Source organism: Paracoccidioides lutzii (assembly GCF_000150705.2).
Source record: "Paracoccidioides lutzii Pb01 unplaced genomic scaffold supercont2.31, whole genome shotgun sequence".
NCBI lineage: Eukaryota > Fungi > Ascomycota > Eurotiomycetes > Onygenales > Ajellomycetaceae > Paracoccidioides > Paracoccidioides lutzii.
The window spans coordinates 230,741-258,436 of NW_015440977.1; the positions used below are offsets into that span (position 1 = coordinate 230,741).

The 27,696-nt window shown below is 47.6% G+C and overlaps 13 protein-coding genes across 13 annotated transcripts; 3 read left to right on the forward strand and 10 right to left on the reverse strand.

The window, feature by feature from the left end:
- Positions 1-1,211: 1,211 nt before the first annotated feature.
- Positions 1,212-2,662, reverse strand: PAAG_08295 (pyruvate dehydrogenase E1 component subunit alpha; the record flags this gene model as incomplete). Its single annotated transcript, XM_002789812.2, has 4 exons — positions 1,212-1,717; positions 1,786-2,240; positions 2,313-2,446; positions 2,540-2,662. 4 exons carry the CDS (start codon positions 2,660-2,662, stop codon positions 1,212-1,214), a joined length of 1,218 nt encoding a protein of 405 aa, XP_002789858.1.
- Positions 2,663-4,000: 1,338 nt separating this feature from the next.
- Positions 4,001-5,699, reverse strand: PAAG_12533 (hypothetical protein; the record flags this gene model as incomplete). The annotated part of the gene is made up of 3 exons (XM_015848012.1): positions 4,001-5,053; positions 5,136-5,561; positions 5,652-5,699. 3 exons carry the CDS (start codon positions 5,697-5,699, stop codon positions 4,001-4,003), a joined length of 1,527 nt encoding a protein of 508 aa, XP_015702383.1.
- Positions 5,700-6,087: 388 nt separating this feature from the next.
- On the reverse strand, positions 6,088-6,323 carry PAAG_12534 (hypothetical protein; the record flags this gene model as incomplete). Its single annotated transcript, XM_015848013.1, has 2 exons — positions 6,088-6,204; positions 6,237-6,323. The coding sequence occupies 2 exons, from the start codon at positions 6,321-6,323 to the stop codon at positions 6,088-6,090; spliced, it is 204 nt and encodes a 67-aa protein (XP_015702384.1).
- Positions 6,324-7,322: 999 nt separating this feature from the next.
- Positions 7,323-8,618, forward strand: PAAG_08297 (glycerophosphoryl diester phosphodiesterase family protein; the record flags this gene model as incomplete). The annotated part of the gene is made up of 1 exon (XM_002789814.1): positions 7,323-8,618. The coding sequence occupies one exon, from the start codon at positions 7,323-7,325 to the stop codon at positions 8,616-8,618; it is 1,296 nt and encodes a 431-aa protein (XP_002789860.1).
- Positions 8,619-8,739: 121 nt separating this feature from the next.
- PAAG_08298 (hypothetical protein) lies at positions 8,740-9,552 on the reverse strand (the record flags this gene model as incomplete). The annotated part of the gene is made up of 1 exon (XM_002789815.1): positions 8,740-9,552. One exon carries the CDS (start codon positions 9,550-9,552, stop codon positions 8,740-8,742), a length of 813 nt encoding a protein of 270 aa, XP_002789861.1.
- A 607-nt stretch (positions 9,553-10,159) lies between these two features.
- On the reverse strand, positions 10,160-12,688 carry PAAG_08299 (hypothetical protein; the record flags this gene model as incomplete). The annotated part of the gene is made up of 3 exons (XM_015846471.1): positions 10,160-11,968; positions 12,031-12,219; positions 12,245-12,688. 3 exons carry the CDS (start codon positions 12,686-12,688, stop codon positions 10,160-10,162), a joined length of 2,442 nt encoding a protein of 813 aa, XP_015701135.1.
- An 847-nt stretch (positions 12,689-13,535) lies between these two features.
- PAAG_08300 (phosphatidate cytidylyltransferase) lies at positions 13,536-15,181 on the forward strand (the record flags this gene model as incomplete). Its single annotated transcript, XM_015846472.1, has 4 exons — positions 13,536-13,688; positions 13,795-14,167; positions 14,261-15,066; positions 15,140-15,181. The coding sequence occupies 4 exons, from the start codon at positions 13,536-13,538 to the stop codon at positions 15,179-15,181; spliced, it is 1,374 nt and encodes a 457-aa protein (XP_015701136.1).
- A 2,174-nt stretch (positions 15,182-17,355) lies between these two features.
- Positions 17,356-18,829, reverse strand: PAAG_08301 (C-type cyclin; the record flags this gene model as incomplete). The annotated part of the gene is made up of 5 exons (XM_002789818.1): positions 17,356-17,759; positions 17,850-18,177; positions 18,246-18,374; positions 18,433-18,514; positions 18,597-18,829. 5 exons carry the CDS (start codon positions 18,827-18,829, stop codon positions 17,356-17,358), a joined length of 1,176 nt encoding a protein of 391 aa, XP_002789864.1.
- A 440-nt stretch (positions 18,830-19,269) lies between these two features.
- Positions 19,270-19,740, reverse strand: PAAG_12535 (hypothetical protein; the record flags this gene model as incomplete). Its single annotated transcript, XM_015848014.1, has 1 exon — positions 19,270-19,740. The coding sequence occupies one exon, from the start codon at positions 19,738-19,740 to the stop codon at positions 19,270-19,272; it is 471 nt and encodes a 156-aa protein (XP_015702385.1).
- Positions 19,741-19,956: 216 nt separating this feature from the next.
- Positions 19,957-20,463, reverse strand: PAAG_12536 (hypothetical protein; the record flags this gene model as incomplete). Its single annotated transcript, XM_015848015.1, has 1 exon — positions 19,957-20,463. One exon carries the CDS (start codon positions 20,461-20,463, stop codon positions 19,957-19,959), a length of 507 nt encoding a protein of 168 aa, XP_015702386.1.
- A 115-nt stretch (positions 20,464-20,578) lies between these two features.
- PAAG_12537 (hypothetical protein) lies at positions 20,579-21,140 on the reverse strand (the record flags this gene model as incomplete). Its single annotated transcript, XM_002789819.2, has 2 exons — positions 20,579-20,894; positions 20,977-21,140. The coding sequence occupies 2 exons, from the start codon at positions 21,138-21,140 to the stop codon at positions 20,579-20,581; spliced, it is 480 nt and encodes a 159-aa protein (XP_002789865.2).
- Positions 21,141-22,615: 1,475 nt separating this feature from the next.
- PAAG_08303 (glutathione S-transferase 103-1A) lies at positions 22,616-23,576 on the forward strand (the record flags this gene model as incomplete). Its single annotated transcript, XM_002789820.2, has 3 exons — positions 22,616-22,713; positions 22,772-22,776; positions 22,915-23,576. The coding sequence occupies 3 exons, from the start codon at positions 22,616-22,618 to the stop codon at positions 23,574-23,576; spliced, it is 765 nt and encodes a 254-aa protein (XP_002789866.1).
- An 821-nt stretch (positions 23,577-24,397) lies between these two features.
- PAAG_08304 (hypothetical protein) lies at positions 24,398-27,587 on the reverse strand (the record flags this gene model as incomplete). The annotated part of the gene is made up of 3 exons (XM_002789821.1): positions 24,398-25,405; positions 25,488-27,157; positions 27,272-27,587. The coding sequence occupies 3 exons, from the start codon at positions 27,585-27,587 to the stop codon at positions 24,398-24,400; spliced, it is 2,994 nt and encodes a 997-aa protein (XP_002789867.1).
- Positions 27,588-27,696: the final 109 nt, after the last annotated feature.

Sequence of the window (27,696 nt, forward strand, 5' to 3'; positions counted from 1 at the left end):
CCACTAATAATAATAATAATAATAATAATAATAATAATAATAATAATAATAATAATAATAATAAACCGTTTATAATAATGAATTATTAGAATTTATATAATTAATATAATTTTCCAATTAATTAATAATTTATAATTATCAAAAAGCTCTTAGAGATGAAAATAAAATTTCTCGCCCCAATACAAAATATAGTAACTAAATTGCATAAAATGAAAAGGATTTAACTATGCAAAATATCTAAATTAACTAACTAGTTGGTTAGTTACTCCTAAATTTATTAGATTAACTAAAGGTGTCTTTTCTTGTCTCAGATAGTTCTTTAATTTCTTAGCTTGTTTTTTAAAATCTTTTAATATGTTGTTACCGTTATCTATTTTAGTTTTCAATTTATATTTCCTCCCCTTCTCTGGTTATACCATTCATCTTAACCATTTACCTCTTTATTTATTTTATGCGATAGTGTCTTTCCCACTTAACATGATATCTCGTTCATGACATCTATTTATTTGCAAAGGCTTTTTATCCCAGGTTTTATGAATGTCTGCTCCGCTTGTTTTCTTCTTCTTCTTCTTCTTCTCCTCCTCCGTCTCCTCACTTGCTGTACTAACACAACACAATTTAAACTCCCAAGCCTTGGAAAGTAAGTATTTTAGATATTAGAAATTGCATGGTCGTTTGTCATGGTTTGGGTTTTACACGTCGGAACCTTGGAGTCTCCCAGGGTTTCCGGGAGTAATTTCCCCTAGACCACAGGAGCCCAACGGAGTACATATAGAGAGACCAGCTGTACCTTTCCCTCCAACACACTTGTTCTGAAGTGGTAGGTCTTTTTACCAGAGTTGATACAAGTACATGAATTATACATGGGTGAATTGGATTAATATACAATGCCGTATGAGGTCCAAAAAAGGGCAGCTGCGAAGTGCTCGGCAGAGATTTGAAAGCACGGAACGTCGACCGGATGTTTGTTGTCAGGAGATTATTTAAAGTACAGAGCATTCGCTATATGTAGAGGCACGACAGGGATAACTCGGGACGCAAGAGGAGCAGGGAATAAATAAAACAAAATGAAAAGTTCCCAACTCGGTTTGTTTACCCTCACAAAAAACCCTGCCATTTTGGTTTAAACCTCTAGCTACAAAAAACACACACAAGAATTCAAAAGAAGGAAGAAAGCAAAGAAGCATCTACATGTCGCAGGTTAAGCGCTTTTAATAGTAGAAAGTCTCATCAACAGTTCGCCCACGGGTCCACACAGGCTCACTACCACGAACATACGTATCCTCAAACAGGATGCGCGGCGTGGCATCCGGGAAAGGCATCTTCTCAGCCTCCGCAACCTGCGCATCAACAAAGTTCCTAGCGTCCTTATCGATGCCCTTCAACTCCTCCTCGCTCGTGACACCCCAGTCTAGCAGCTTCTGCTTAAGGCCAGCAATGGGGTCATTGGTGCTTCGCATCCGTTGGATCTCCTCACGGGTACGGTATGTGGTGCCCGGGTCGGACATAGAGTGGCCGCCGTATCGGTAGGTTACGTATTCGAAGACAAGAGGGCCGCGGCCGGCGATAGTGTATTCGCGACCGTATTGGACGGCGGCTTTGATGGCGAGAACATCCATGCCGTTGATTTTCAGGCCGGGGATGTACTGACCGCGCTTGTAGTAGTCGGTAAGGGCGGAGGAGCGGTTGGCTGAGGTACCCATGCCGTATTTGTTGTCTGTAGGAGCGGGTAAATTAGTATCAATACTTTATTTTCAGATATAAATACGCCAAAACAAAACTCACTTTCACAGCCAAAGATGCAAGGCAGATTCAATAGTTTAGCCATGTTGAAAGCCTCGAAAACTTGACCTTGGTTGGAAGCCCCGTCACCGTATAGAGTGACGGTCGTCGTCTTTTCCCCATTGTATTGTTGGGCAAATGCAAGGCCAGCACCAACGGGGACCTGAGCTCCAACAATACCGTTTCCACCAAAGAAGTTTTTGGCGAACATGTGCATGGAACCACCCTTTCCGTAGGCAATGCCCTCTCGACGACCAAGAAGCTCACCAATGATCGACTTTATGGTTCCACCTCGCATATATGCGAAGCCATGGCAACGGTAGGCGGTGATTAATTTGTCCTCCTTTGTAATAGCATGTTCAATGCCGACCGCAACGGCTTCCTGACCCGTTGACAAGTGACAGAAGCCCCGAATCTTCTTTTCTTTGTACAGGCGATCCGCAGCCATTTCCATTCGTCTGCGCCCAAGGTGTTAAGACAAAGAAATTGTGGCAAACAAGGTAAGGTCTCGTGCAATAGAATTCAATTACCTTATGGAAACCATATCATGGTACATCTGTTTCAACTCCTTCTTTGTGGTCTCTAGAGTGTATGGCGGAGGGTCCAGCTCATATGTCTCAAAACTCTCATCGGAGAGCTTGACTGTGAATGGTGTGTTCTCATCCTGGTGCAACACAGTAGAGAATTAGATATCTGTTCTCAAAAGAGTATTTATAGTTGGAAGAGGAAGAGTTGCGGGGAGTTATGGGCACTGTACAGCTGGGACAGCTTCAGCATGCGAGGAGGCGGCATCGGTAGTGACAGTCCTTCTGACCGCTGGGACGAAGCCCTTGCGGCCCAAGGGCGGAAGTTGCCGGGCCCGGATCACTCTGGAAAACATCGTAAAGCGCAGACCAAAGGCTCAATGGCAATGGAAAGGGTGAGGAGGAGAGATGAAGCTATCGCAGATGTTGGTCTTAGAAGCTGAGCTGGGCTGTTTTACCGGAATCGTTGGGAGACCAACAACCTTTTGAACTGCCCGGCGTAAACGCCTTGCAAGCAGCTGCTTATGTCACTTCCTGCTTCACCGCCTTCCAACCTAAACTCAAAAATGTTAGCCGTATATAGCAACATCGACAACATCATCAACATCATCAACATCATCATATGTCAACATCAACAACTTGCAAAATCCCAGCGATAACTCTCATGATGTGAGTTGTTCTTTGAAACAATGTTCGCCCTTTATCATCTGTGAATCCCCGGATGGCAAGAGGAGGATGACCTTCAGCTTGTGCCATCGATCAGTTGATCAACTTTTTCTTTCAATATGTTCTAGTTAGTTATTTTATCGAAATTATAATACGTCATGGCTCTCTGAAACTTCCAAGTCACATTTCGGTTCAAAATGGGGCTCCTAGTATGCTCACTTTCTTTAAAGGGAGTATTCAAATTGTTTTACCCTGTTCTTGCTTGTCAATAGTTTTTTTCTTCATTTCCTGTTCGGAAATGCTTATTTAGTGCCCTCTAAAGAGTCCCCATTATCCGCTCATCCCCCTCTTTCAGATGTTGGCAGAAGGTTTAATCATGGACATATATAAAGTTACCAACTCAGTACTCTGTATGACTGCAGGATTCCTTTTCACCATTTCAGATTTAGAAGAAAAAAAATGACACCTTTAGTTCTTCTCTCTTCTCTGCTCTGATATTAGATTATCATAACAGCATATGCAGTCTAATTCTTCGAAATATTATTGAAAGCGTTCTAATTGTTTCTATCAGTTAGGGAATACATCTGCAAACCCTGTGCTGTGCTTTACATGCTTTAAGCAACTATCCCGTATTTTAACTTAATACCTATTCTAGATTTGTTGATTTCATTTCATTTCAGGTCTATAATTTTTGTGTTTGTCAATTAAAGAGAATAACGAACGAATCCCCCCGCCTCCAAGTACAGAAATCAACCGCCCCACCCCGTATTATGATATGTGAAATGCATCAAAAATAGGGGCTTAAAAATGCAACTTAAGAAAATTAATAAACTGAATGACAAAAATCCAGCAAAGATAAAAATAAAACCTAATCAAAATATCCTACTATACAAAATGTTCATCACAACCCCTCTTCCACCCCCATCCCATTTCTCTTCCTGTACCCATATACACCCATAGCCACAATCACATCCCCTCCCCTACCATACCCTTCCCACCACCCTACCTCCCTACCATACACACCTCCCTTACCGCCTCCTCAAATACCACGCAAATGCCGCCCCATTAACCGCATCCGGATACGGCGACGGCACCTCCGACCTCCCCGGCTTCGCTACAGGATGCCTCAAATACACCGCCGCACAAATGTTCTGGTTAACCTCCAGATAGCGCGGGATGAACGCGAAGGCGCTCATGTAGTCGCGCGGCCGCCAGGGGGTGGCGTACGGCTTCAGAGTGTCTATGGGGTTCTCGTGGAGCTGGGACAGGGCCTGGCGGAGGATGGTGAGGTCTTCGGGGGAGATGTGGGGGTGGGTAGTGGATGTTGGTTGGTTGATGGTAGTGGTGGTGGAGGAGGAGGAGGAGGAGGAGGTTTGGAGGGCTTGGCGGAGGGCGGCGGTTAGGATTGGGTCTTGGGGTGTTGAAGGGGAGAAGGTGGGGGTTGTTTTGTTGTGGGAGGAAGGAGGTGTGGGGAGGACGGATTCGGGGAGTTTGGAAGGAGATGGTTGGGACTGGGGTTCTGATGATTCTGGGGGGGACGAGGAGGAGGGGGAAGTGGATTTTTCTGCCAGGGCTTTTAGTTGGAGGAATTGGGCTTCGAAGTCTTCGACGATGTTGGTGCTGGAAACGGTGCTGGAGAGGGCCTTGCGGACGCCCTTGCGGAAGTTATTGAGGTTGAGTCTTTGGGAGGGTGCGGAGAGGTCCTTGTTGTTCATGATATCTTTGGCTTGGGCGAGGAGCCGGGTCAGTATAGTCCGCGCTTCTTCGGGGGATAGTTCCTTGTGTTCGGTATCTTGGCTGGATTTCTCTGCATTTTCTGCGTTTTCTGCGTTTTCTGCGTTTTCTGTCTGTCCTTCAGCTCCTTCTGCAGAGGCAGATGTTTCCTCAGCCGCCTTGGTCTCTTCAGAGCCTTCTGCTTCAGCAGGCTGTTCCGATTGAGTCTGTGCGGGTTTCCGGTTGCGCCGTCTACGGCCACTGCGGCGTTGTTGAGGATCCTTGGGTGCACCCGTAGCAAACATCACTCGTTCTGGATCCACTTGGAAAAGGTCACCAGGGTTCAAAAGGTATCCCGGGTGTTTCATCTGCACATGGCTTGGTTCAGTTATTTTTTTCCTTAATGAGAGAGCTGATGATAAAAATCTGTCGACAAGGAACAAGCCGTACCTTCTTCCCATTGACCGTAACAGAGCCGTGTAAAACGAACTGCCTCGCCTGCCTCGTACTGCTGGCAAACATGGCACGAAAGATAGCAACATCCAGCCGCCTCTCCAGAGGCGCAAACGCCATCTGCATGTATGGTGTAAGCGGTGCCTTGCGCGGACCAGCCTCCTGAACACCTGAACCTCGCCCAGCAGACTCAGCAGAACCGTCGTTTCGAGCCAGGTAATTGACATCCATAGGGACGACCGAGCGCAGACGGCGGCAGAACATTTTCTCCCATTGCGACTCACGGACTTGCTCGCCGTGGTATGTGCGGGCCAGGGATTTGGCGAGCCATTTCTGCTGGAAGAAGTTTTTCGAGGAGGTTACGGGGAGAGTTGCGTGTTTGAGATTGTAGAGGTTGACTTTGTTCCATGATTGGAGGAGTCTCTATAGAGGAGCGGGTTAGCTTATAGTATGCCCATGCGTCCATAGACATATACATAATATGAATCGCGAGTATTAAAATAAAGCACTGACCGCCGGCCTCCTCCCAGCTCTCATGAGCTTCCATGGATTGGTCCTCATGGTTGCGGAAAGCCAATGATATCCAGTCCAGGTCAAAAGCAATTGGCGTGTTGGAGAGGGCAGACCATGGGAGATCTCTCTCTCTCTCTCTCTCTCTCTCTCTCTCTCAATCTCGCCCTATCTCCTCGCTCAAGCAGGGATGTCTCTCCGTGTTCTATCTCGTGCGGTGTAGATCAATGTTTGGTTCGCTGTCGGGGGGAGGGGGGGGGGTTGGAATCTTCCACCTTTTGCGCTTCAAATTCCTGCCAGGATCGGAGTCACGTGGTATCGGACTTTAGCGGAGAAACTACAAAAACCACGCCGCGGCTTATTAGTTAGCAACAACATTCTTCCGCAGCCGAATTATCATATCCTTACCTAATCACGATCATTTCGTTTCAGGAGATCTTCAGCCAATCACCGCCCTCGCTGCAGACTCGCTTAGGCTAGCGCCGTTGTTAGCGTCCCTAGCGTCGTCTGGCGCACCGTATAAATACCGCCCTGGGCCCCCCTTCTTTTTGATTCTCTTTTTTTTTCTCTTTTCTTCTTCATACTTACCTTGTTTGGGCAACCGCGATCAAGAAGGCGGTCTGCCGTGGAGGGGCTCCTACATTGCACATCGTGGCGAGCCTGGCCACTCAACATCTTTCGGGGTTTTGACAGGCATATTCTTTGGCTCCTCTGGGATATATTTCCTATATATCTCTCGGGTCTCTCATCTTTTCATCGTCCAACTGCGCCTTGTGCGTGGTAACGGAGAAGGGATTCTTCAACCTTTTTGAAAACCATGGTAACGGAGAAGTGATTCTGTAGCCCTTTTTCCTCTCTATGATCAAATCTCTTGGGGTGGCTCGATGTGCTGCGTCCGTCCACCTCACAAGCACCCTAGAATTCCTCGCTGTGTGTCAACAGCCTGGGAGAGCTGTGTAGTTATCCTACAATTGTGTTGGTGTGGTGAAGTGTTCCGAGCGTTTTGTGGCTCTCTTGGTATCACGTGATGTGATTGTAACCTCATCTCTTCCCGATCGGGCATATTTTCAAAAACGACTGCTGCTGTATTGGAAATCCTCTCTGAATTTGTCATATTCACCACGCCTTGTCTGGCCGAAATGTATTGCAAGCCTCTCGGAAGTCTATGCAAAGTACTCCGGTTCCATTTCATATTACCCGGCTTCTCTCCGCAGCGTTTCATACGCTATGAGGACAAGCCCGATTCTGGTCTCACCTCACGGTGGGGAGGGGGCTGCTCCTCTTCCAATCATGAAGCCTCCCCCTTCTACATGCGTCGACACGTGCACCCGCCAGAAACAACTACGAGAATAACGGCTGGTCGCTCCCTGTTCCCTTAAGTGTCAGTGACAGGTGCCGCATTCCCCCCCCCCCCCCGGGGGTCTTCCCCTGCTGCTCCATTTCCTCTTGTCCACGGTGGCATCCGGGCTGCAGGGGAAAAGCTTGTGCTACAACCCGGCGCAATGTTTGGCTGGTTTCGTACCAGCACCCTCCGAGTCGAATACCCGATGGACGGGGCACGGAAATCTATTAAACCAACCGTATTCCCGTCCAATTGATGGGGGTTGTGACCACGATGAAATTGGTGCCTGCGTGCTTTGTTTGACGCCCCTCTTGTGTCTCAGGGCTGCAGCTATGTATCTCACTTCAGTCACTCTTTTTGTCGCGGCGCTGGTCTCTGGTCTAGCTGCTGCTGCTCCAGGCAGACCGTGCCGCCCCATCACCAATATCCAACTGGGTCCCCGTCCCTTCTACCTGGTTGACCGCATGGACCAAAGCAGCCTCAAAACCAAGCTGCAATCCTGCTCTGAGCGTCGAAATTTCCCCTCAGACTTCTCCATCAGCCACCGCGGCGCCCCGCTCCAGTTCCCAGAACACACCGTCGAGTCCTGGCGGGCCGCTGCCCGTGAAGGCGCGGGCATCATCGAGTGCGACGTCGCTTTTACAAAGGACCTCCAGCTCGTCTGCCGCCACTCGCAATGTGACCTGCACACGACCACTAACATCCTGACTATTCCCTCGCTGGTAGGAAAGTGCACAAAACCTTTCCACCCAGCTTCAGCGGATGGCAAAACAAAGGCCTCCGCCAAATGCTGCACGAGCGATCTCACCCTCTCCGAATTTAAATCCCTCTGCGGTAAAATGGACTCTTCAAACCCCAACGCCACCACAGCGCAAGAATACCAATCCGGCACCCCGGACTGGCGCACAAACCTCTACACACCGGGCTGTCCCAAACTAAGCTCCCACGCCGAATACGTCGCCCTCGTCAACTCTCTCGGCCTCAAATTCACCCCGGAACTGAAAACCCCCGAGGTCCGTATGCCCTTCCAGACCACCATTGGCGGCATCAAGAAGAATTACACGCAGCAAATGTACGCCCAGCAACTCGTGGATGAATACCGTGCGGCCCGCATAGATCCGTCTCGCGTTTTCCTCCAGTCTTTCCTACCAGATGATATCCTTTATTGGATCGCGAAGGAGCCCGCGTTCGCGCGGCAGGCTATATATCTGGATGAGCGCGTTGATACGCTGGAGGGATACGAGGAGGCCGTGAAGGGGATGGCGGCGCTGGCGAAGAAGGGGGTGAAGATTATGGGGCCGCCTATCTTTGCGTTGTTGGCGGTGGATGAGAAGGGTGGTGGGAATGGGAGAGGGAATGGGACGAGGCGGATAGTGCCATCGACGTATGCAAAGGCGGCAGAGCAGGCAGGTCTTGGTTTGATTGCGTGGTCGTTGGAGAGGTCGGGACCTCTGGAGAGGGTTGGGATGGACAGGGAGTATTATTATTCGACTGTGGCCGGGCTGGTGGATGGGGAGGGGGATGTTTATGATGTTATTGATGTGTTGGCGAGGCAGGTGGGAGTGAGGGGGTTGTTTTCGGATTGGCCTGCTACGGTTACTTATTATGCGAATTGTATGGGGTTATAGTTACGTGTTGGGATTGGAAATGCTTAGTATTCAATACATTGATATAGAGATAGTTTTGCTACACAGAGGTTATTTTGGACCATCAACAAACACTCGAATTTAACTTCCACATACCCCCTATTCACCCCTCCTCATCTACATCACCCATCACAACCTCTTCCGCTCCGCCCCCGCCCCCGCCCCCATCCCCATCTCCATCCCCTTCCCGCCCCTCCCGCATCCTCTTTAACCCCACCTTCTTCCCACCCCCAAAAAACTCATCAACCCTCTGCTGCCCCCTCTCCCTCATCTCCTCCCTAACCCTCTCCCCCTTGCTGACAGGCGGCAACCCCCTAACCCTCCTCCCCGCATCCTCCAACAACTCCACTTCCCTCTCCCTCTGCTCCCTCACGCTCCCCACCGACCACCCCCCCACCCCAACCCCCTTATGCGCAAGTTTATACTTACTCCCCACCATACGCGTCTCGTACGTATTCGCATCCAGCTTCTTGACATACTGGTGCGCAACGATGAGCCAGTGATACTCGGTGCCGACGGGGGCGCCGCTGCCGCGCGGAGCTGCCCGTTTCCCCGCCCGCCGCTTGGTCGCGGTGTAGTCTATCTTCCAGAGGTCGGGCTCTTGCTTTGTCTCGTGCCAGGTGCCGGGTTGGTAGGTCCAGGTGTGTGAGGCGCCGATGGACATGCCGGTGTATAGTTGGCCCTTGAAGGATTTTATGGCGTTGTAGCCTTGGCCGAATCCGCGGCTGGGGATTGCAGCTGCAGCTGGGGACGGGAAAGAAGAAGGAGGAGGAGGAGGAAGAGGAGGAGTGTCATCTTCATGTTTTTGGACTTTGTTATATTCATTCTTTGACTTCGACTTCTGAATTGCCTCCGGTTCGGATTGCAGATGTCGTTTGGTGGAAGAGGACTTCTTGGTCCGCTTCACAGGCGGCATTGTGGCATTTATTTCTTTTCTCTTATGGTTACTGAAATGGGGACCTGTGCCTAATTATTTTCTTTTGACATAGTTATAATTGCCCTAAATATTTTATTATTTTACAAGTTTCAATCGATATTCGGTATGATGTATGCTGTGCAATGCGCCAGCAGTGACGTCAGGGTGGTTTGTTATTTTGTAAAGCACTACTGACTAATGTCGCTACAGCAGCTCCTCGTTAGAGTTTGGCTACACATCATTAAGTTTAGCGCCATACTAGCTTACTGCACTATACACACTTCCAGCTTAACGGAAGAACCCCTGACTTCGATGATTCTCCGTATCTGCTTTTCACGCTCCAGACACCCAGACTCTACTTTAAATGAAAAAGAAATGGAAATGTTACAAGGTTGAACTATGAAATTATGGCTGTTCATCACACATCCATACCCCATCATTCATGACTATATATTTAATTCTTAACGCCGTAGGTGAAAACGAAATCAGTCAACGCAAAACGCTAAATCCGCTCAACACAGACAAAACACACACACACACACAAATATATATATATATAAACATATAAATAGAAAAAAAAAAGAAAAAGAGAGAGAGAGAGACCAGACTACTTCGAACCCTTCACCCGGAAGGCCTCCAACAACGCCTCCGCCTCCTGCGGATTCACGGACTCCTCAAGCATCTCATGCGCCATTTCAACCGTATCATCCTCAATCCCAGCCTCAAGCAACAGCCCTTCACAAAATGCCAACCGCGTCAGTGCAACAAGATGCTTCTGCACCGCACCGGGTACAACACGCAGCTTCGCCGCAAGATTCACCTCGTCCCGAAACGTGCGCATGATCCCATACGCCAGTCGCGTCAGGCCATTGACGAGTGCAACATGCAGCTCGCGTTCAGGCGGGTTGGAGTAGAGCGCGTCCAGCTCGTCGTGGATTGTGCGGAGGATGCGGGCGAGGGCGGTCGGGTGCAGGGCTATGAGGCGGCCGGCACGGTTTTGGGAGGGCGATGGGTGTGGGGAGGAGAAGGCTATGGTTGTTAGGAAGGACATGGCTTCGAGGCGGAGGGTGGAGATTTGGTGTGGAGTGTAGGGCTCCTTGCCCTCGTCGGTGTTGGGGCGTTCGCTGAGGAGGTTGGCGACGCGGTCGATTATGTAGTTTTCGTTTTGCACTTGAAGAGTTGGATCGCGGAGAAGGGGGCCGAATGTTGTGGGGAGGATGCTGTAGGGGAGGAGGCTGAGGGTTATGATTATGTCGTCAACTAGTTGGCTGGAGTTTAGCATTATGAGGATGAAGTCGTAGGACATGATTTGCCAGAATTTGCGGAGGGCGTCGGAGTCGTATTGGCAGCTGCTGGCGGTGAGGTAGAGGAGGTTGATGGCTTCAGTGGAGCTTACTTCGTGGTGCAGCTCGTTTTGAGGGGTATGCTTGACCTGCCCGAGATTTAGGTGGGAGACAGGGGAGTTGCGGAACCTGGCGACTCCGTTGACGTAGGCGGTGTTCTGCAGCACGGGGATAAGATCGTCTAGTAGCTGCGGGACAATGTTTGAAGGATCCAGGTTGATGATGAATTTGATGATGCCCATGAACATATCTATTGGAACATAGAATGTTTCCTTTATTGCTCGGGACCAGAGTGAAATTATAACCTTTGCATATTCGATAGCGTAATTTTCCGAGGAATTTTCAGTTGTGGCTGTGAGAATGAAGGATGAAAGCATCTTCCCTGGTTCAGACGGAAAGGAGATTGTGGTGAAAACCTCCAAGTCTCGACTTTTGTTCGGATGGGTCTTATGGTTGAGAATTTTTCGCATAAATCGCATATTACGGTCTTCTATTTCGGTCTTTCGTGGTGCTGGGTCAATAGCCATAGGTTCTGTCTTTTCGTCAGGGCCTTCCGTGACGGTGTCAAAGGTCTGGCTCAATTCCAAGGTCGGAGCTTTGACGGGAGAACCATCGATAGCTTTACGTTTTCGACCACCAGCCACTGAAGGAGTGCCTCGTTTTGATCCCCTACCACCAGACTTGGTAGGGGATGGTATAATTTCATCATCGTCAAATCCGTCCCTATGGGGTAGCGCCTTGGGCTTTCTCGGTGTGAGTGGAGGGTTCTCTTCGAGTTTGGCTTTGGCTCTCCGCAGCTCATTCAGCTTTTGTGTCTCGTTCTTCAGGTCTTGTTCCAAAAACGCATTTTTAGTGTCCAGTAACTTGGTGTGTACGGTCATAGAATGGATCTCAGCTTGGTACTTCTTCAGTTCATCCGCCATCTGCTTTCGGAATGCGCTCAGCTGGCGGCTATGGGCCTCTGCTGCCTTCGCCTGGTTGGCGCGAATTATTGCAGCCTCTCCTGCTTTAGCCTCAATCATTGAATTTGCAGCAGCCAATTCTTGTACGATTCTTTCACGATCTCGAGATAACTGTTTTCTGCGTCAGAAATGGGTTGATGTCATCGCTACAGCAGCTACGAAAATGACCGTACCTGTTCAATCTGCTCCCTCATCGCTTCAATTTCCGCCAACACCTCTAGGCGCGGACCCACTTCGGCATTCCCTCCTTGCATATCATTTGTATTATTATTATTATTATTATTATCCTCCATCCCGCCCATAACCACAGAACCCTGCGACACCTCGCGGTGGGCATTTGCCACGAGGAGTAACCCCACGGCCTAGAGCGCGCCATTTTCCATTCACAATGTCTCTTGCGCGTTGGTACGACCTAAATCCAACCTGTTGCGTCTCCGCATGTAGTCTGCCGTGTGATCTGCCTAGTTCAGACACGGTATTTTGCAATTCGACGGGCGCAGGGTCATATCCGTCGTCAAGGACGCCAGCATCCAGATCTTGGAAATCCTCATCTCCAAAGCTCAATGGCTGGCGCAGGAGCCGCGAAGGGTCTTGCAGGAAAGACCCACGGCTTGAATTGCGGCTTGCAGAGAGAGAGCTGGATTTGCGCGCCAGAGAAACGAAGTTGGGGTTCCTCGGTTTTGGCTGGGGATTGTCGCTGTCGTTTCTTGAGTCTGGACGTTGCTGCTGGTTAGCCTGGTAGGCATTCTGCTCGAGAGCTAGGAGGGTATCTAGGGGTAGTTCATCGATTCCATCGTCAGAAAAGCTGTCATCGAAGTTGTCGTCGTCCATGCCATCGAGCTGTTGGATTCTGCGGGGTAGCTAGCCCGCACGCGATGGGAGGAGCTCAGCCGCTGTCTCCTTGAGTTCTCCGTACAGAGGGTGTAGCAGGCTCAATACTGTCGCGATATTATTATCTGCGCGCGCATTTTATTCTTTAACGCAGCCTATTTCTTCTTCTTTGTCTTTATTCTTTAAAAGTAAAAATGTGGTAGATTGCAAGTTGCGGGAGAGCCGAGTCAAAGATCGGCGAACGGCGACTCCTTGGCAACCTTGCGTTTAGGGACAGCTGTAGCTGTATATCCGCCTTGGGGAGTCTGTGGCTTGCAGGAGTTGCAGGTTGAGTTATTTCAGCCGATTGCTGGTAGAATCAGATGTTTGACAGTTAACAAAGTCAAAAAGGCTGAGGGTTTAATTTGACGGAAAATTATCTAGCTAACTAGTTGAGGATGTTTAACTCTCCAACACAGCAGCGCAGAAAACAAGGTATTTGGTTTTTTCATTGAGATATTACAGCTGTGATTAAATATACTCTAGAGACATAGCACAATGATCTCATATCATTAGAAAAATAAAAATAAAAATAAAAAAAAATAAAAGCAATAAATAAGTCCTCTGGTTGTCAGCTCCAAATAAATATCCCATATTCGACGTCGTGTGTCCGCTGCTTGGTCCTTTTGGGTTGGTTTTACTCCATCCACTCAGTAATAACAGCTGAGCGAGTTCTAACCCAACAAAACATCACTATCCCTCCTCACCTTATAAATATATACCCCCTCCTTTCGCCCACCTCCCTCCAAGATACGAAGGCCGTCTAGGGATTTCTAGACGCCTCGTTTTATACCCATCCGTTTGCAGGATGGGCAGATTGCGAAGAAATGTCCGGTTCCAACATCGGCCCGCATCCACAGACCCCCGACAGAGCTCCGATCTCAGCGACATATCAGAACCCTCCAGCCCCAGCAACAATGGCGTCTCCGGCTCCAAAGCTGTTGAGGTCGTGCCAGAGGAGGTGTGTATACTCAGAGAGCCGGCATACCACGTTCATTATGGTTCATGTTCGCTGCTATGTGATATGAGTGATGTGCTGACAGCCTTTCGATATTTTTTCGCGGCAGAAATCCGACGCTGCTCCCCCATCCGACTATGAGAAGAAGAAACAGACCTTCATAACCAGGACAATATGGACGTTTGTCATGATCGCTGGCTTCTTCATCGCCATATTCTCCGGCCACATCTACATAATCGCAATCATCACGGTCGTGCAGATCATCTCGTTCAAGGAGGTCATTGCCATCGCAAACGTGCCCAGCAAGGCGAAGAATCTCAAATTCACAAAGGCCCTCAACTGGTATTTCCTCGCAACAACGATGTATTTCCTCTATGGTGAGAGCGTTATCTACTATTTCAAGCACATCCTCCTGGTCGACAGGGTGCTACTGCCGCTGGCTACGCACCATCGCTTCATCAGCTTCATGCTCTACGTTATGGGTTCGTTCAATTCACCGTTTTTTTATACCAATGGCAGCGGAAATGGTCGGGAGCGTGCAGAATCCCTTGCTAATCTATTCTGTTTTGGCTCAGGGTTTGTTTTCTTTGTCGGATCGCTTCAGAAGGGGCATTATAGATTCCAGTTCACCCAGTTTGCCTGGACGCACATGGCTCTCTACCTCATCGTCGTCCAGGCCCATTTCATCATGAACAACATCTTCGAAGGCATGATTTGGTTTTTCCTCCCTGTCTCCCTCGTCATTACAAATGATATCTTCGCCTATATCTGCGGCATCACATTCGGCCGCACACAACTCATCAAACTCTCGCCCAAAAAGACCGTCGAGGGCTTCGTCGGCGCGTGGATCTGCACTATCCTCTTCGGATACGGCATGACAAACATCCTTATGAAGTATAAATACTTCATCTGTCCCGTCAATGACCTGGGATCCAACGTCCTAACCGGCCTGGAATGCACGCCAAACCCAGTCTTCACGCCGCACCCATACCAAATACTCTCTTGGGCCCCCTGGACCCACGCACCTCCACGAACCGTCTACTTTGCCCCAATGCAAATCCATATCTTCGTATTCGCAACCTTCGCGTCCCTAATTGCGCCATTTGGCGGCTTCTTTGCCTCGGGACTGAAGCGGACGTTCAAAGTAAAGGACTTTGGCGAATCCATCCCGGGACACGGCGGAATCACTGATCGCATGGACTGCCAGTTCATCATGGGTTTCTTCGCATACATGTATTATCATAGTTTCATTGCTGTGTACAAGGCCAGTGTTGGCAATGTGATCGAGGCGGCTATCACGGGTTTGACTGTTGATCAGCAATTAGAGGTCATTAGGGGTTTGACTAAGTATTTATATAATCAGGGCGAGGTTTCGGAAACCGTAAGTGTATACCCTCTATCTGCTGGATGAGGCTATATCTTTGCTGACGCAGTGTCACCTTCACCCGTTCTAGATGCTTGAATGCCTAAGTCCCGATTTTCGCGTAAGCCGATAGTAATATTTCGCAATATTTATATCCATATACATATTTGCTGGATACCCATTTCCCATCTCATAATAGCCCGCTATTTCCCTTTCCTCTTTCTGGAGGGTTTAGCTAATGCTCTACTCATCCATCTCTTTCCCTTCCTCCCTCTCTCTCTCTCTCCCCCCCTCCTACGTCCCCCACCATGAACGAATTTTTTCCCCTTGTTTTGGATCTTCTGGCCTTGCGAGTCCCTGTGACTGTATCGAATTTGCATTCGTTCCTATTTCTACTTTCTTCTTCCGCCAGCCATTCTGTTTCCTTTTCTTGCATTCTATTCTCTTTCTCCTGGTGATGACCCAAGCCTAACCAGACCAAAACCCCCTGCTTTAATACTTTTCTTAGGATATCTGCCCTTAAAACTAAAAATTCAAATGGAATATTTTCCACTTATTTTGTTACCTTTCCACTTCCTGTGCCCTTCCTGGGTGTTTGTTCAGGATGGGTTGAACTTTTCTTTTGGTCCCCGGGTGTGGGGGTGTGGAGTTTGGGTGGGAGCAGTTAACTGATGGAACCCACCCCTCACCCCCTGCCTCGGTAGTTAGGTATTACTCGTAACTATTGCTTGCATATCTACCTTACCCTTGTCTATGCATTAGTTACCCCTTTTGTCCCTGCTCTCCAAGTCCACAAGCATATTCATGTTTCCTTGATGCCCAATGTGCCCATATTATGGCTTTACTTATTAATTTCTTTTTCTTGTACGTTTTCAAATGTGTTTATGTTTGTGTACAGATTCATTTTAATAATATATAGTTAACTTTCAAAGTCAATGTGAGAGTGAGAGAAAATGCAGCTGACATTCTATATCTTGACACCTTTTTCGGTTTTTAACACTTTTTGTCTTGTCTGAAATCTGCTTTTCTTTTTCAAGTTAATTTTTAATTTTGTTATGACTACATATTTATGACACATATCATTTACTTGTGCTCAGAAGTGAAAAAGAGGGTAGAGAACCTGTGCTATATTTATATATACATAGATATATCTTAATCTGAAGAGGTGAGAAGTATACAAATATTATGATAAAAATATCTATTGTCAAGTTATTAAGAACAATTAATTGAGCGTTGCCTTTGAAGTGTATCTCAACAATTGCAGAAATGAAATGTCATGTAATCATGCACTTCAATGCATGTGTAATTGAAATAATAACAGATATGTCATGTATTCTTGACATTTAATTTCAATTTTGTTAATGATGAATATCATCATATATTCACCCGCTCTCTATGCATGGAGGAAATATATACATTGTGCTGTGAAATAAGTATATAGTTAAAGACAAAGCCCTAATCCCTTCCCATAGTTATCTGCCATCATTTGTCTTATATCGTCTTATCGAACCCGAAAAGAGCCGTGTTAGATGCCGGTGAAGAGGGCTAGATCGTACTGGTGAAGGACGTTCGATGCTAAAAATGCCCGTGGCGTTTTGAGATTGGAGAGGTAGGAGCTGCAAAAGGAGTATAGGAGATGTATGGAGGGGACATACGGAGTGGTGGTAGCTGCGGGATGGGATGGACGAGTAGGCAAATTCATGTGGGGTTCTTGTAGGTCTAGGATGGAACAACAATAACAATAAAACAGAATGCTTATGTGTTTATGAGTGGTATGGCTATGCGATAGACCAAAAGGTTTCCTGAAGCGGGTAGAGTCGGTGTACCTGTTTTCTTTTTGTCCAATGGATAGTGATAGGTAGGAAGGATTCCCCTGACAGTTTGTTATTTTACAGAGTAGGTTGTGGGAATGGTGAATAGCGTGCACTGCCGGTGCGCTGCTGGTGGTTAGTGGAAGGGGATAATTTTGGTGTTTTTGAGTCCGTGATCATATATAGGTAGCATAGGTAGCTGGATCACATGGACGGTTCGAAGATGAGGTTCCTCATTTATACAGAAACGCTCTTAGGAAGAAGCAAGCAAAGACATCCAGGATATCCCTGCCACGAGTAATATCTCTACCCCCGTGTCAGTGGTTATTTCTTGGGTGGAAATAACTGCGGTCCTCAGACGTCCAGGCTCAGTGCTCCGACGACAGATGGCTGCACTTGCGAGTTGCTGAGCATGCCACATGCTGCCCTCGTAAAAGTATTGTGCAGAGAGTTTTTGTGTGCCGTGTGCCTGGGTTCCGAAAGAAACCTGGCAAGCCTATTCATCCACCTCATACTCCTCCATCTCCACCTTGAAATATTCCGCCACAGTCTCTCGCTCCACTCTGGCCTGTTCAGGATAAAGCATGAACCGGACGGTGCCCTCACGAGCCCTATCCCCGGCTCTTCCTTGTGCTTCATGGGCGGCCGTTGGAGTTAGCGGGTTGGGCAGGCGTCCATTTTTGTGCCCATCGCCATTGTTTTTCAACCCGTTTGGTGCTTTAGCCCCGTTGGTACCGGACTTGTCCGAGTCCCAATATGTGAAGCGGGGTAGCTTTTTGGAGTCGACTTCTTGGTTGAGGGGGATGCGGATGTTGAGGAATAGATCGAGGGGGAAATCGGGGCCGATGGAAGTTGAACTTCGGTTGTGGGTGTAGAGTTCGAGCAAGTCGAGCATTGTCTCTGTGAGATTGGGTTTAGCATTTGGGACGACATTGTAAATGTTTTCTCCAGGAAAATTCAAGATCAATATGTTTCCATCGAAAGACGTACCCATTATTTCTTCGCGGGATGTCAGCCAGAGTCTATATACCCTTCCTGACTCCACGCGTTCATGACGGTCGTTGAGAAGTCGACCTGCTAGTTCAAGGCAGGCAAAGGCCATGGTTGCTGACGTCTGCTTGAGGGGAGCAAAAGTCCGGTACAAATCGAGGCTCATGCCATAGGAGACTGCGGACGTTTTCGAGTCCTTGTCAAAATTAAAGTGCTTTATCAATTTTATTAGTGACTTCTGAGGATGGCGGTTTCGGAAGTCAAATCCTGATGATTCGAGCATTAGCCGCTCCAGTCCAATTATTCCACGGGAATGAGATTCAAAAAGCTGCATGTGATACATCATCGTTAGTAAGAAGGAGTACTTCGTAGCTTCCGCTTTATGGGGAGGCCTACTGGATCATCTGCAGACAGGTGTTCTGCTGGTGAGAGTTTGAGATTATACGCGGAGCAGAGGATCTCTCGTGATTTCTTGAGTGTATCCTCGATCTTGCAGGCAGTGAACAACGCCGCCGCCGCCGCATCCTGTTACCGAAAGTAAGCATGGAAAAATCAGAGAGCTAGATGAACGAGCCAGACATACTAGATAGTTGTATTCGCTATCTGAATGCACGAGACGGAATTTATGATAATAAATAGCAGCAGTGTTGAATGTACGGACGGGTCTGGACAGGATATATCAGCCTCGAACAAGATATAAAGGATGAAAGACAAAACTAAATCAGATGCACAAGAAAGTTTGCATACAAATGGAGAGCCTTCCGGACGTTGTCGATCCAAGTGATACCCTGGAGTCGAATGCTGTCTTCTCTTAGCTGGTCGACACCAGTGGCGGCTATACATTCATGAACAGTCCGCTCGAAGACATAGGGCTTCGCGACCTGGATATAGGAAGGATGGGGCCCAGGAAGAGACGCAATAGGTGGATGGACACTATTATTCACATCCTGGCGCGCGGAATCACTCCTAGCAGGCGCCATTTTTTTTAAATTTTATATTGTTGTGGGAATCAAATTCACGGATATAAATGTATATATATATGTATCTCATCCTGCTGAACAAAAGGTTCCGCGATGCTGCTCCCGGATCAACCATTTCTCCGGGCCCTGCTATTTACACCCTATCAAACGTCCATCAAGTTGTTAATTTCCTACGACGATGCTCACTCATGAACAATCCATGGATAGCATTCGTGGGATGTCTGTATTACTGAAGGACTAAAATCCCTTTTCCTGTCCTTACGGAGTAGTTACACTCAACTGCTTTTATATATGCTCCCCAAGTTATTGATAGGCTCCTATCATCCTCGACTGTTGACAACCATTTCATCAAACCCATCCAACTCTCTGGCGCAATCTCACGTTTTATTTGAAGAAGACTTAACATATATCAGAGAGACATCTCGTAATCCAATTCACTATTATGTCATCTTGTGATGCCTGATCTCTTTATCCCAATCTCCAATCTGCACCCAATGCCATTCTTTAAGCTGGCTGCTTGTGTCGGTTGGCGTTTTTCTCATGAGACTCCAGCGCTGCTTTGTCCCCGAACCAACGATCGCAAGGTTTGCAATGCTGATGGTTTTTCCTCTGATGGCCCAGTAGATGATCCAATGTCGGAAAAGCAAAGTTGCAGCCTCCCAGAAGGCGTTGGTAGGTGTGGTTGATTGCCGCATGTTTAGTCGCGCTCGCAACATCCGTGAATTCTTCTCCGCAATGGGGAAACTTGCCGTGCTTGACTGCTTTTTGATAAGCAGTGCGGGCTTTTTCCGTTTGAAATGCAAGTTTGCACGAGGGACACACGAGTCGGTTGGTACTCCGGTGACAATCAATGTGCTTCCCAAAACTTTCCCGATCCAAGAAGTAACAGATGCACAATTTGCAATATGCATGTCCTACGTCTCTTTGGTGTGCGTTCCGACCCATCTTTGTTTTGAATACGCTGCTGCAAAGGGGGCATGAGAACTTGGTGCGATTGTGGATCTTGTGGTGTTTACTTACGCTCTCCTGGTCCAAGAAGTAGCCGCTGCAGTCCTTGCAATGTGCATGTCCCGTCTCCCGCTGGTGCTTCATCCTCTATTCCTGGCTCTTGAAAGTCAGATGGCATGCTAACATTTAAATGTGTGCATCTTCTGAATATGGAATTTGAAAAGGGAGTCATCGCTAAAGAAACTGAAGCACAATTTGCAGCAGTTATGCTCGTTTGCCATCTGATGGAGTTGGAGACTAACTACCGAGTTAAATGTGTCACCGCAACCGTAGCAGGCGCTTCCTACTCCGGTAGGTTCTGGTTGCATTTTGGCGAATGTCTTATAGGTGTGCGTAGGTTCTATGGCCTTTGCAACTTCAGAGCCTTCCACCGGTGTTGTATGGTGGTTCTTTTTCGCCAGGGCGGCATTTTCTAGTTGGGAATCATAATATTCGCCGGAAACCCCTGAGCCATGTGACGCCCTGGCACTGATGGTCTCAACTGCTTCCATTCCACCTCGATGGCTAGATTCCGCGGTTCGCTGCCCATTGGATGGGGTAATTGCTTTTCCAATGTTGTGTACAGTTATCTTGGCATGGTCAGAGTCCATAAGAGTCGTATCTGCTGAAACGGATTGCTCTGTCATTTTATTGACCTCCGTCTCCCCCTCCCTTGGTTGAGACTGATTTTTACGTTGTCCGTGATGACTTTGACGGCGCTAGCTATGTTGCATGTGTCCTCATCCGGGATGCTGACATCTATCAAATCTCCCTTCCCATACCATTCGGTTCAGATACGGGAGATTGATCATTTTTCCCAACTGGGGTTCTGGGCTTGCTTCTCTGCAGCGAACGCCATTGTCCAAACCCAATCACAGGCTTTTGTTCTCGGGTCTCCCTCTCTCCCGTCCTGGCTGCTAGGATGGAAACAGCTCCAGAAGAACGTGGAGAAGAGTTTATGCTTCCCATGGTCTTTGCCGTAGATCCACCACTAATGTCTCCAGAGGTGTTCTTGTGATTGTACATTTTTGCAACAACCTCAGGATTCTGTATCATTTTACGGCTTTCATCGAACTCTCTGCTCATAATCATAATAATCTATCAGTGACGTCCTATCTCTTATGCTACAGTCCATATTTATTTCCTAAGATTGGTCATACTTCGGATGAATGCTTTGTCGATGGCTTCTTAGCTTGCACAAGCTGTCAAACGTGAACGAGCAGTGGATAAACTGCAGCGTTTGCCCAGTCTGAGTGTGATGCAAGTAGTTCTGCTGGAATTGCATCTCATGCCCGCAGCCCTTGCATTTGAACATCTTGACCATGGGGTGGAGGGTCGACCTTCTTGAAAAATTGTCAAGAGAGTTGTGGTGAATTTTCAACAGTATCATGATGAACTGTAAAAGTGTTTGTGAAAAGAAGGTGAAAAGAAGGATGAAGTTTTGAAGACATAGAAGTGAACTGGCTGGTCTCCAGGGCAATAACAACATCAGCTGAAACAAGTTGAGGTCAGTTCTCTTGTTCACAGAACCCCTTGATTTGAGGACTTGTAAATATCCCAGAAAGGGGGAGATAAGATATTACATCTGTCGGCTTAAAAGATTTTTTTTTTTTTCTAGAGGAACAATCGGAGATCAAGTACATATCTCCACAAAGCCTTTTCCAGAAGATATATATTGTTTTCATTCTTTTTATGTTTCTTACTGATGTTTCTATGTAACTAAGACCTTCTCTGTTCCTCTAACAATCTACTTCCTTGCTAGATTTGATGGACAGTTGACAGGGATATGACGGCATTTGCGAGATGATTCTGGCAAGGCACTGCCATGTTAACAAAAGTAATGTCTGTGTAAGGGGATTTGCATATCACCCTGCAGAGGGTTAAGTTGGAGCCTGGCAGCGGAGATACCTTAGGACGTGGTGATGTGTGCAGATGCAGGGGTGACTCTTAACTGGCTTCATCCCTGCCTAGGATACAATATGTAATCCTAGAGCTTTGCCGTTCTCAACCTTCACATTCTTCGTGACTGAGCGGCAGACTGTTACCCTTTCTTAAATCGAGAGTTTTCAAATCTATGGAGGCAACATCCACGAAGTTAAGAAAGTTCTGCCCCTTGCGCAGTGGCCTTGCGAAACGCCTCCAACGATTTTATCTATTAACTAATGGCCAAATATCTTGATTCTGTCGGAGTAACTATTGTTAAAAGATCGCAGTGTAACCATTAACCAGCTACACTTTCAGTCGGATTTTGCTTGTTAACTGACATGTTGAATGATACCACAGTTGTTGACAGTGTTGGTTCATTAGTGACGCTCTCTCACTGGCAGTTCGTTGATCTTCTTTTCCCCCATTTCTCCGTACAAATCAAGTCCGGCTATACTTGTCAACAGCCGAGTCGCGGACCAACGGCAAACATCCAACTTTATACACCCCGGAGCAGACGGTAGTGCGTAATGGCAAGCAAATATGGCTATGAGGACACGGGAGGTCGATTCCGTGATTTCAAATTCATCTCTCGAATACGAGCAAAACCCTTCTTGAAGTATTAATGCACCTCTGCCACCAACAGAGACTCTCCCCCTCGTTTCACGCCCCTCCGCTGTTCTCCACAAGTGCATGATATCATACCAAGTCAAGGTGTTGCCATTGCTCACTTCTGAGGTATTAACTCTATGTATACCCACGGTATTCTTCGTTCGATTTGTTGGGTCTTCTTCATATTCCATCTCAGAACACTATTTCTGGTTCAACCATTCTATCAACTATATAAATTAACCCTTATATTCGAAACCAGACGCCATGTCCCGTTATCCAGTTGCAACAGGTGCCGCGAAGGCCCTGGTAGACAAACACGCAGCGGAGCTTCCCTTGAAACTCTATGCTGGCTGGTTTTGCCCGTATGTTGATCATCTCTTCACCTTCAATAATCATACCTACATACTAACCAATTTTTAGATACGGTATGATCAAACCCCCTTCCACCAACAAACATAATATATCAACACCGTTCACCCCCACCCCCCTCAAAAAAAAAAACCTCTAACCATTGAGTCATCCTATGTTTTTTTTTTTTTTTTTTAAAAAAAAAAAACCTACAGTCCAACGCACCTGGATCACCCTCGAAGAAAAAAAGATCCCATACCAATACATCGAAATAAACCCCTATGACAAATCCCCCTTCTTCCTCGCCCTGAACCCAAAGGGCCTCGTCCCAACCCTTATCGCCCCCCAACCAAACAACAAACCCTCCAAACCCCTCTACGAATCAAACATCATAGACGAATACCTCGAAGAAGCCTTCCCAGAAAACACCCCACACCTGCTTCCCCAGGACCCCTACGAGCGCGCCCGCGCCCGCATCTGGATCAACTTCGTCGACAGCCGCATCACCCCCAACTATCGCAAGTTACAACTGGCCAAGTCGACAGACGACCTCCATGCGGCGCGCGGGGAGTTTTTGAAGGCGCTTAAGGAATTCACGCGGGCGATGCATGGCGAGGGACCTTATTTCTTTGGTGGGGAGATAGGGTTGACGGATATTGCGCTGGCGCCGTGGGCGGTGAGGTTTTGGAAGGCGGAGAAGTTCAAGGAGGGTGGGCTTGGGATTCCGGCCGAAGGGAAGGGGGAAGAGGATGAGGGGGTTTGGGCGCGGTGGAGGAAGTGGGAAAAGGCTGTTTTGGGGAGGGAGAGTGTGAAGAATACGTTGAGTGAGAGGGAGTATTATGAGAGGTTGGCGAAGATGGATTGGGCGAAGATTTGATTTATTTTTATTTATTTATTTATTTTTGGCTGGTTAGTTAGTTTCTTTCGACATTGGATGTCTGCTTGGTAAATTGGAAATACAGAATAAACATAGTGTCAAAAGGAATAGACAAGAGCAGAGAAATGAACGTGTGTATATGAATATATGTATGTATAAGAAAGAGTTGGAAGTAAGCAACGAATCCGCACTTTTGTGAGCCGTCAACAAAAAAAGGCGAGAGAAAATGGAACTTGAACTTTTCCTTATCAGTAAATAAAAATGAAGGAAATGGAAGAAAAAGAAAGAAAATAAGAAAAAGAGAGAATATGTCCCACCCATGCACCCCCTTAGCGGTTAGCTTGTGCCGATTTAGGAATTTCAGTATCTTCACAGGCTCTCTCTTTCTCTCTCGATTTAATTTATGCATGGATTGTTATGGAAAACCAGGGTTGAATAATAATGATGTAAAAAAGAATGAGCAATCATAAAGGCATTAACTGGAGAGAAAGGGAGTTGTGAGAATGTAAGCAACAGGAAATGGAGGGGGAAAGGAAGGAGTCGAACGAAAGCAGAGAAAGCAGAGAATAAATTGCATCGCATGCTATGTGTGGACCATTTATATGGACTTGAAGAGAGAATAAAGCTCTGGGATAGCTACAAGGGAGAAATGAAAAGGTGACGTGAAGAAAAAGAAAGAGATGAGGCGTGGAATGAGAGGAGCACATGGCCTGGGCAAACCAGGAATGGGGAAAAAAAAAGTGAGAGGATTAAATAAAATGATAACCTGAAGCTTTAAGAAAGCAGTACGGATTTTCAGCCCTAGCATATCAATTACAAAGCTACTGAAGCAATGCACGCATCAAAGATAATGCAGTCTTAGTCCGCTCTCTCACATCCGGGTCAGAATCTTCTTCCAAACTGAGCAGTTTCTCCATCACACCCAGACTCTTAAGCTTAATCGCCCGCTCGCGACAACTAGCATGATCCATCTGGTCATCCGCAATCGTCAAATTAATAATCACCCACACGCAGTTTCTTCGTATCTGCGTGCGCGGGTTGTTGAACAGGGGAATCATGAGCTTCAACAAGGTGGGATGCTGTATCAGCAGCTGTCGGTGGCGAGACAAGCCCGCTGCGATGTGAATAATCATGTATGTAACCGATTCGAGAATCTCGGCCGGCATGGCGACGGACTTTGTGGACAGGGAGGTGTCTTTGCGACTGTAGCTGCTGAGGGTTTTGGGGCGTAACTTGTCCGCGAGGATGTTGAAGAGGTCGCTTTGGCCGACTTCCTGGAAGAGGAAGTCGATCATCTCTGGTGCGCCGATGCCACAGATGATGTTTCGGAGGAGGTCGAAAGTTTGTTCTTGGACGCGGAGATCGTCGCGTCGTGCTTGTTTTGTTTGATCCAGGTCGCCGTTTATGGCGAGGCGTCGACGACGGGAATTGTCTGCGATGAAACTATCGAGGCTTGTTTTCGGTGACATGATGACGTCTGTCATCTGGTGGTCTTCCTCGTGGGGCTGAGATTCCTTGTCAGACATGTCCGTTGGATTAAGGATGTCGACCTGTTCTCCGACAGAGTTCGAAGTTCCCATTCCGATCGATGAAGAACCACCACCTATATCATCATCTATTCTCCGTCTGAGATTTGGATCGTTAGGATCGTGGCAGATGACTTGCTTTAGCCAGCCGGGTTCGAGTTCCTCAACTATTTTTATTTTAATGTCGTTCGTGGAATTGAAAGCGATATGCTTCAGTGCCCAGAGAGCTTCCAGACGGAGTCTGCTATTCGATGAATGTGAATGTTCGCAGAGTACTGGAATCATATTGTGTTCAACAATGATCTATCAACAAATGTTAGCATTGAGATGCTCAAGGAGATATGACAGAAGAGTTGGGGAAAAAATCAAACTTTTCAGACTTTACCTCTTTCAATGGACTGAAATCCAATGTCAGATTACATAAAACTGAAGTTGCAGCAATCTGAACATCAATATCCCCATGCTTGACCAGTGCAAACATCGGAGTTGTCAAACAATGGTCAATCATGTTCGTCCTCAATGCGGTCACAGATCGGGTCAATGATCGCACAGCTGCACAAGCTGCAAGCAGCGTTGGAACTGGATTTCCATCAAGGGCATCGGGGGACTCTGGGTCACATGGCTTCATCGAATCGATAATGTAGCCTGTGACGCCATTTTCGCACATCATTCTTCTGTATTCCTCCTTAAAGAGGCCCAGGGCAGCCAGGGCTCTGAGAACGGCCTCGCGAAGTTTCATCTTGTGATATACCATGGGAGATAAACCGCGAGGTCCAAGACATAGCTCTGGCTGCGAAGCATTGCATGTTGCAAGCAAACTTTTGTCCGGATTCCACATGGGCTTGCCTGTCCCTGCAATAGGGTTGAAAGACTCCTTAAGCATCTGTGCAAGTTTTGGAATAGCTCCGCCTTCTCCTGCATGAGATTGGAGTTCGCAACTATCCATAATCAGTGACGCGAGAATTGCTGGCGCTTCTTCTTTGATGCGTAAAGTTGTCGGAATCAGGCCGCTCTCATAAACATCGGCATCATCAGGAACTTCGAAATCCTTCTCAAACGTGGCAATAAGCAGCGGGATCAGCAGGTATCCGAACATTGGCAGCCGATGCTTTTTTGCTAACCCTAAACGACAGAGGTTTGTTGCCAACTTGGCTCCCACGAGCCGGGTCAGATCCGACTCTGCTCGAATAACTGCGAAAAGCCACGATATGACGGCGCTTTCCTCCTCATCGGACACGTTTGATTCGGGTATGGAAATGGGTGGGCTAAAAAATTGGCCATGCCTCCCGTACGAGTTATGAGAGCCGAGCGGCGGGAAGTTTGTCGAGATTTTTGTCTGTACGACTGGTACGGAAGGGAGAATGGCGTCAATTGGATTGGTTGCACTATGGCGAGGAACTGCGAACCCGGAGAAATAGGTCGATCCCCATGGCGTTTTTTTGATATCATTGGGTGAAAACTCGGGTACCTCTTTGGGGAACACGGTTATCACCGCTGGGGATGAGACAAAGTGTTCTGCGCGAGATTTTGAATTTTCGATAATTACGGCGATAGCTCGTAGAATAGGGGCAAGCCTTGCATTGGGAGGGGCAGCTGGAGGTAACATCTTCAAAGCGCCCGGATCCATGGCACTGTTTTCAGCGCCTGGGAGAACAAACCCCTGCGCAACCACAAAGGTGGAGAGTTTGAGAGCCAGCGCATCTAGGACGCCGAATTCCGCCAGTAAAGTCTTGTGATTTTCCTCTGAACAAGTTTTGGCAATTAAGTTTGCAGCCAGGGCGACTGACAATTCCGAAATGGAGGAGGGAGATACGGTCGAATCGATTATCAGTCTGCGAAGGGTTTCAACATGGTCTCGAGAGAATAGGAGAGAAGATAGCTGTTTTACATGCTGCGAGCTTCGCTGCTGACACAGGGGGAATCTATCGGCGATTATGTTGAGAGTCTCCAGGACGGCAAGGAAAAGTGAGGGATGACAGTTTGGCGAGGACAATATTGACAGCAGCTGGGGAAAGATGCCACCTGCAGCAATGGGAGATATGAACGGCGGACCCCCTATTTCAACCCTATTGGATTAGAAGAAGGATAAAGATTCTTTCTTCCTAGAACCTCAAAAGGCAACAAGATGGTATAGAAAGGAGAAGGCTGAAGAAGGGGGTAGTTACATACCTTGAGCTAAACTGCCGATAATGATAATCGCCTGTAAGCAAGCCTCATCTTCATCAGATCTACTATTCCTCCGCCCGGAGGAGGGATGTTTTGCGTCACCATTCCGTTCGCCGACGGCCGACCTCTTCCCCGTCCCTCGACGTCCTGCTAGGATCTGTGATAGCAAAGGAACAATGCCCCATCCGATCCAAGCTTCTTTTCTTTGGTCATGCCCAATAATCTCATTTTTCAACACCCGTAGCGCCACAATCCGTGACGCGGTCGACTCGGGATCTCGGATCTCAGAGATAAGCTGAGGGGTCGCCGCCCTCGTCATTCTGGTTGAATATGGATCTTGAGACTAGGGAATTGCTGGGTCCAGAGGGCAAAGCAAACAGACAGTTGAAGGGTGGAGATGCTAGGCTAATTTGTTACAAGGGAGAAGG